This window comes from Scyliorhinus canicula, chromosome 1 (assembly GCF_902713615.1).
Source record: "Scyliorhinus canicula chromosome 1, sScyCan1.1, whole genome shotgun sequence".
NCBI lineage: Eukaryota > Metazoa > Chordata > Chondrichthyes > Carcharhiniformes > Scyliorhinidae > Scyliorhinus > Scyliorhinus canicula.
The window spans coordinates 136,459-144,881 of NC_052146.1; the positions used below are offsets into that span (position 1 = coordinate 136,459).

General features: G+C 54.3%; 1 protein-coding gene across 1 annotated transcript; it reads left to right on the forward strand.

The window, feature by feature from the left end:
- On the forward strand, nt 1-8,423 carry LOC119977112 (proline-rich extensin-like protein EPR1). Its single transcript, XM_038817725.1, has 2 exons — nt 1-4; nt 6,370-8,423. The coding sequence occupies exons 1-2, from the start codon at nt 1-3 to the stop codon at nt 8,421-8,423; spliced, it is 2,058 nt and encodes a 685-aa protein (XP_038673653.1).

The window sequence follows — 8,423 nt, forward strand, 5'->3', positions numbered from 1 at the left end:
ATGGGTGAGATTCTTAATGAGTACTTTGCATTGGTATTCACAAAGGAGAGGGACATGACGGATGTTGAGGCTAGGGATGGATGTTTAAATACTCTAGGTCAAGTCGGCATAAGGAAGGGGGAAGTTTTGGGTATTCTAAAAGGCATTAAGGTGGACAAGTCCCCAGTCCGGATGGGATCTATCCCAGGTTACTGAGGGAAGAGAGGGACAAAATAGCTAGGGCCTTAACAGATATCTTTGCAGCATCCTTGAGCACGGGTGAGGCCCCGGAGGACTGGAGAATTGCTAATGTTGTCCCTTTGTTTAAGAAGGGTAGCAGGGATAATCCAGGGAATTATAGACCTGTGAGCTTCACGTCAGTGGTCGGCAAACTGTTGGAGAAGATACTGAGGGATAGGATCTATTCACATTTGGAAGAAAATAGACTTATCAGTGATAGGCAGCATGGTTTTGTGCGGGGAAGGTCATGTCTTACAAACCTAATAGAATTCTTTGAGGAAGTGACAAAGTTAATTGATGAGGGAAGGGCTGTAGATGTCATATACATGGACTTCAGTAAGGCGTTTGATAAAGTTTCCCATGGCAGGTTGATGGAAAAAGTGAAGTTGTATGGGGTTCAGTGTGTACTAGCCAAATGGATAAAGAACTGGCTGGGCAACAAGAGACAGAGAGTAGTGGTGGAAGGGAGTGTCTCAAAATGGAGAAAGGTGACTAGTGGTGTTCCACAGGGATCCGTTCTGGGACCACTGTTTGTGATATACATAAATGATCTGGAGGAAGGTATAGGTGGTCTGATTAGTAAGTTTGCAGATGATACTAAGATTGGTGGAGTTGCAGATAGCGAGGAGGACTGTCAGAGAATACAGCAAAATATAGATAGATTGGAGAGTTGGGCAGAGAAATGGCAGATGGAGTTCAATCCAGGCAAATGCGAGGTGATGCATTTTGGAAGATCTAATTCAAGAACGGACTATACAGTCAATGGAAGAGTCCTGGGGAAAATGGATGTCCAGAGAGACCTGGGAGTTCAGGTCCATTGTACCCTGAAGGTGGCAACGCAGTCGATAGAGTGGTCAAGAAGGCATACAGCATGCTTGCCTTCATCGGACGGGGTATTGAGTACAAGAGTCGGCAGGTCATGTTACAGTTGTATAGGACTTTGGTTAGGCCACATTTAGAATACTGCGTGCAGTTCTGGTCGCCACATTACCAGAAGGATGTGGATGCTTTAGAGAGGGTGCAGAGGAGGTTCACCAGGATGTTGCCTGGTATGGAGGGTGCTAGCTATGAAGAAAGGTTGAGTAGTTCAGGATTGTTTTCGTTGGAAAGACTGAGGTTGAGGGGGGACCTGATTGAGGTCTACAAAATTATGAGAGGAATGGACAGGGTGGATAGCAACAAGCTTTTTCCAAGAGTGGGTGTGTCAATTACAAGGGGTCACGATTTCAAGGTGAGAGGGGGAAAGTTTAAGGGAGATGTGCGTGAAAGGTTTTTTTACACAGAGGGTGGTGGGTGCCTGGAAAGCTTTGCCAGCGGAGGTGGTAGAGGCGGCCACGATAGCATCATTTAAAATGCATCTAGACAGATATATGAACAGAGGGAAGTAGATCCTTAGAAAATATGCGACATGTTTAGATAAAGGATCTGGCGGTGCAGGCTGGGTGGGCCGAAGGGCCTGTTCCTGTGCTGTAATTTTCTTTGTTCTTCTTTGTTCTTGTTCAGAGGGGCAACTGCCACCCATCACTAAATGCCATGTGACCCGTTCCCTCCTTGGGCATGATGGTGCCCCCACCCCACACTCATCTGACATCGTGGGCATCAAGGATTTGTGCGCTACCCCCCTCCCAAGTGAGCATAGAAATAGGAGCAGGAGGAGGCCATTCAGCCCTTCGAGCCTGCTCCACTATTCATTATGCTCATGGCTGATCATCCAACTCAATAGCCTAATCCCGCTTCCCCCTTTGATCCCCTTCGCCCGAAATTCAAAATCTAACTGCTTCTTAAAACCATACAGCGTTGGATTCCCCGTTTCTGAGGCTAGGGGCGCGATCCTCCGCTCCCCACGCCGGGTGGGAGAATCGCAGGAGGGCCGACCGACTCACAACACGCCCCCCTGGCGCCCCCCACGATTCTCCCACCCCCCGGCTCAGATGAATCGCGATTCTCCGACCCGGATGGGCCGAGCGGCCTGACATTTGCGACCGGTTCATTACGGCGGCAACCACACCTGGTCGCTGCCGTCGTGAACATGGCGCCAAAAGCTGGTTTGAAGCTTGTGGGGGTGGAGAGGGGAGTGAGCACCACGGCCGTGCTCGGGAGGGGACTGGCCCGCTATCGGTGCCCACCGATCGTTGGGCCGGCGTCTCAAAGGGACGCACTCTTTCCCCTCCGCCGCCCCGCAAGATCAAGCCGCCACGTCTTGCAGGACAGCGGAGGGGAAGATGGCAACCGCGCATGTGCGGGTTTGAGCCGTAAGCCATCGTGACGTCAGCCGCGAATGCGCGGGTTGGAGCCAGCCAACCTGCGCATGCACGGCTGACATCACTTAGGCGCTCCGGCCGCCTCATTCTCAGCGCGCCGCCTTGACGCAAGCGTCAAGGCCCGACGGCCGAGAGTTACGGAGGGCCACTCCTAGCTGGGTGGGGGTGAATAAGGTGAGAGGAGCGGCCTCCGAGGTCGTCGTGAAACTCGGCCGAGTTCACGACGGCCTTCCCGATTTTTCGCGGGAGCGGAGAATTCCTCCCTAGGTGCTGCCGTGGGAACCGCCAGGGCCAATGCGTATGGGACACTCTGATCGCCTCCAGATTCACCGACTGGTATGGGGGGGGGGGGGGGGGGGGTGGCCAGGGGCATGGACACTACATCCCACACCCACACTCCCTCACTTCCCACACTACAAAACCGCCCGCATGTACACCCCCCTCCGTTATACATACCTGAGGCGCGACCAGCTGGGGGCCCTGGGTTTGCAGTGACAGTGGGTCTGGCCCATGGGATGGAGGATAATGACAACCCGCTCTGCCATGAGCTCCGTGCTCCACATAATTTGACAATGTCTGACTCAGTAACATCTTCCACCTGGGTGATCCCTGCATGCAAGCTGGCCAGTCCATCACACGGTCCTGTCGAACCGCTGGAGTGGAGTTGCTGGGGACAGTCGGGGGAGGGTCCTCCCACAGAGTCTGTACTGGTTCCACCCCCTCCAGCCAGCCCAGACCAGCCCACCCCCACGCATAACAGACAGAGCACAGAGGCAGGTTTGAACGGTGTGAACATGTGTTTATTTTGAACAAATATATACAGTCTGTGCCCTAGCCCCTATAACTAAACTGTGCCCTGCATGCGTGCCAACTTCACTGGTTATGGGGAGAAGGCAGGAGAATGGGGGGATGATAAAATATCAACCATGATTGAATGGCGGAGCAGTCCCGATGGGCCGAGTGGCCCAATTCTGCTCCTATGTCTTATGGTCTTTTGGTGTCTAACTTTATGGCCTTACGGGCCAAACACAGATTCAGCAGGAACGGTGGGGGGTGGGGGGGGGGGGGGGGGGGGGAAGAGTCTGAGGTCTTGCGGTTTTCCATCACCTTCCCTGCAGGAGTCACCTGACGCTGCCAGTCCTTGAAACCTGCTCCGATATCAACAAGGGCCTGAACGTTAGCGGCCATGGAGCACAGGGAGTGGCCCATCTCCGTCTGGTACTGCAACACTTCAGTCTGCGACTGTGCCACCACTCTGAGGGTCTGTGCCAGATCAGCCAGTGAGTGGGCCGCGTCCCTCTGGGTCGGTGCCACATTAACTAGTGAGTGGATACTGTCATGTGAGAGTACCTTCAAGAGATGGGCGTTTTTATGCAATAACTGTAGTGGGTGTACCTTTAAGGAATGGGTGTTTATTACTGCAATGAAGTCAGAGTATGGATGGAGATGGGCTGTCTGTCAGCTTTTAGTTTTACTTGAAATGAAAAAAAAATGAAAATCGCTTATTGTCACGAGTAGGCTTCAATGAAGTTACTGTGAAAAGCCCCTAGTCACCACATTCCGGTGCCTTTCCGGGGAGGCTGGTACGGGAATTGAACTGTGCTGCTGGCCTACTTGGTCTGCTGGTCTCAGTGAGCTAAACCAGCCCCTTTGAAAAAAGCTTGGGTGTGTCTGTTTTTCTGGTCGTGTATCAGTGTTGGAACTGAAGCCAGACAAAGCAGGTGTACTGTTGTTCTCTCTGCCATGAAAAGACTATCTCTTGATCATTTGGTGAATTCAGAATTATAAATGTTCTCAATAGTGAATTTAAACCTGATCTTTGTGTTAAACGGGTCTTTTGTCTTCTGAATGTTGTTTGGGAATTTATTAATGATTATTTAGTGTTGTATTCTTTGGGGGTAGTATTTGAATTGATGGTTGCTAAGATGTTCACTGTATGTTTTAAAAATGTTAACTTGAGTTCATAGAATAAACATTGTTTTGTTTAAAAAAATAATTTTCCATTTCTGCTGTACCACACCTGTAGAGTGGGCCGTGTGCTCCCCACACCACAATCTATCAAAATTTGTGGGTCAGGTGAATTCCATTATACACTTTGGGGTTAGTGAAGTTAGGGGCTGGTTTAGCTCACTGGGCTAAATCGCTGGCTTTTAAAGCAGACCAAGCAGGCCAGCAGCACAATTCGATTCCCGTACCAGCCTCCCCGGACAGGCGCCGGAATGTGGCGACTAGGGGCTTTTCACAGTAACTTCATTGAAGCCTACTTGTGACAATAAGCGATATTCATTTTTTTCATTTCAAGTGTTTGCTTCACTACCGGAGGAGGTGTCTGGGACGTATGAGGAGGTGAAAAATTCCATCTTAGATGCATATGAACTAGTGCCTGAAGCCTACAGACAAAGGTTTAGAAATTTAAGGAAAACATGTGGTCAAACATACATGCAGTTTGAAAGGCTCAAACAGAGTAATTTTGATAGGTGGATAAGGGCTTTGAAAATAGACCAAGCGTATGAAGCTCTCAGAGAAATTATACTTTTGGAGGAGTTTAAAAATTCAATTCCTGATGTAGTGCGAACTCATGTGGAAGAGCAGAGGGTTAAAACTGCGAGATTAGCAGCAGAAATGGCAGATTATTATGAATTAGTTCATAAATCAAAGCTTGGTTTCCGACATCAGTTTCAGCCGGTGAGGGTTAGAAACTGGGGACATGAGAAATACTCAAGTGGTAGAGGCAAAGATAATCTGATGGGAGATAATAAGGAGAGTGTACCTCAGACTAAAAAATAAATCCAGGTGGGTGGAAAAGAAATGAAAAGTTTCAAATGTTTTCACTGTAATAAACTAGGCCATGTAAAGTCACAGTGTTGGTGGTTGAAGAAAAGCCCTGGGAAGGCTGATGTGGTAAAACAGGATAAGACAGTGGGGTTTGTTAAAGTGGTAAAGGAAAGCCCAAGTGAGGCGAAGGAGGTGCAAAAGATTGTACAGCCTGATCAACAGGTGATTGATAAGAAGGTGCCAGATCTCTTTAAAAATTTACTTGTGGGTAACGTTCACTCATGTGTATCAGGAGGAGCAGGTAAAGAAGTCACAATTTTATGAGATACAGGAGTGAATGTAAACCTAATGTGCTTCTATTGAAAGGTGTTTTACGTCTTATGGATTTTAAAAGGAAAGCTTAAAGGATTACTTAGTGTTGTATTCTTTGGGGGTTGTATTTGAATTAATGGTTGCTAAGATGTTCACTGTATGTTTTAAAAAGGTTAACTTGAGTTAATAGAATAAACATTATTTTGCTTGAAAAAATACTTTTACATTTCTGCTGTACCACACTTGTAGAGTGGGCCGTGTGCTCCCAATACCACAATCTATCAAAAGTTGTGGGTCAGGTGAACTCCATGATACACTTCGGGGTTCTCTAAACCCTGGCCAATAACAGTCCATCCCTCTGGGATTGGGTCACCTCCCTCTGTGTCTGCGCTACGCTGGCCTGCACCTGGGCAATGCCGCTGATGCTCTCAGCCGTGGCCCGCTGTGACTGGGTCACGCTGAGGTGCGCCGCTGCAATCTCCAGCCGGCTCTGGCACATCTGGAAAGGAATAATTTGATTAGAGATAGTCAACATGGTTTTGTGAAGGGTAGGTCGTGCCTCAGAAACCTCATTGAGTTCTTTGAGAAGGTGACCAAACAGGTGGATGAGGATAAAGTAGTTGATGTGGTGTATATGGATTTCAGTAAAGCGTTTGATAAGGTTCCCCACGGTAGGCTATTGCAGAAAATACGGAGGCTGGGGATTCAGGGTGATTTAGAGATGTGGATCAGAAATTGGCTAGTTGATAGAAGACAGAGGGAAGCGCGGCACTGTTCTCTTTGCGGCCATGTTGGCTGACAGCCCCCAGAGTGCGACGGCCCCCAGAGTGCGACAGACCCCAGAGTGCGACGGCCCCCAGAGTGCGACGGCCCCCAGAGTGCGACGGCCCCCAGAGTGCGACGGCCCCCAGAGTGCGACGGCCCCCAGAGTGCGACGGCCCCCAGAGTGCGACGGCCCCCAGAGTGCGACGGCCCCCAGAGTGCGACGGCCCCCAGAGTGCGACGGCCCCCAGAGTGCGACGGCCCCCAGAGTGTTACCGACCCCAGAGTGAGACAGACCCCAGAGTGCGACGGCCCCCAGAGTGCGACGGCCCCCAGAGTGCGACGGCCCCCAGAGTGCGACGGCCCCCAGAGTGCGACGGCCCCCAGAGTGCGACGGCCCCCAGAGTGCGACGGCCCCCAGAGTGCGACGGCCCCCAGAGTGTTACCGACCCCAGAGTGAGACAGACCCCAGAGTGCGACGGCCCCCAGAGTGCGACGGCCCCCAGAGTGCGACGGCCCCCAGAGTGTTACCGACCCCAGAGTGAGACAGACCCCAGAGTGCGACGGCCCCCAGAGTGCGACGGCCCCCAGAGTGCGACGGCCCCCAGAGTGCGACGGCCCCCAGAGTGCGACGGCCCCCAGAGTGCGACGGCCCCCAGAGTGCGACGGCCCCCAGAGTGCGACGGCCCCCAGAGTGCGACGGCCCCCAGAGTGCGACGGCTCCCAGAGTGCGACGGCCCCCAGAGTGCGACGGCCCCCAGAGTGCGACGGACCCCAGAGTGCGACGGCCCCCAGAGTGCGACGGCCCCCAGAGTGCGACAGACCCCAGAGTGTTACCGACCCCAGAGTGCGACAGACCCCAGAGTGCGACGGACCCCAGAGTGTTACCGACCCCAGAGTGCGACAGACCCCAGTGTTACCGACCCCAGAGTGCGACAGACCCCAGAGTGCGACGGACCCCAGAGTGCGACGCACCCCAGAGTGAGACAGACCCCAGAGTGCGACGGCCCCCAGAGTGCGACAGACCCCAGAGTGTTACCGACCCCAGAGTGCGACAGACCCCAGAGTGAGACAGACCCCAGAGTGCGACGGACCCCAGAGTGCGACGGCCCCCAGAGTGTTACCGACCCCAGAGTGCGACGGCCCCCAGAGTGCGACGGCCCCCAGAGTGCGACGGCCCCCAGAGTGCGACAGACCCCAGAGTGCGACGGCCCCCAGAGTGCGACAGACCCCAGAGTGCGACGGCCCCCAGAGTGCGACAGACCCCAGAGTGCGACAGACCCCAGAGTGCGACAGACCCCAGAGTGCGACGGCCCCCAGAGTGCGACGGCCCCCAGAGTGCGACAGACCCCAGAGTGCGACAGACCCCAGAGTGCGACGGCCCCCAGAGTGCGACGGCCCCCAGAGTGCGACAGACCCCAGAGTGCGACAGACCCCAGAGTGCGACAGACCCCAGAGCGCGACGGCCCCCAGAGTGAGACGGACCCCAGAGTGCGACGGCCCCCAGAGTGCGACAGACCCCAGAGTGCGACAGACCCCAGAGTGCGACGGCCCCCAGAGTGCGACAGACCCCAGAGTGCGACAGACCCCAGAGTGCGACGCACCCCAGAGTGCGACGGCCCCCAGAGTGCGACGGCCCCCAGAGTGCGACAGACCCCAGAGCGCGACGGCCCCCAGAGTGCGACGGCCCCCAGAGTGCGACAGACCCCAGAGTGCGACGCACCCCAGAGTGTTACCGACCCCAGAGTGCGACGGCCCCCAGAGTGCGACGGCCCCCAGAGTGCGACGGCCCCCAGAGCGCGACGGCCCCCAGAGTGCGACGGCCCCCAGAGTGCGACGGACCCCAGAGTGCGACAGACCCCAGAGTGCGACAGACCCCAGAGTGCGACAGACCCCAGAGCGCGACGGCCCCCAGAGCGCGACGGCCCCCAGAGTGCGACGGACCCCAGAGTGCGACGGACCCCAGAGTGCGACGGCCCCCAGAGTGCGACGGCCCCCAGAGTGCGACAGACCCCAGAGTGCGACAGACCCCAGAGTGCGACGGCCCCCAGAGTGCGACGGCCCCCAGAGTGCGACGGCCCCCAGAGTCAATAA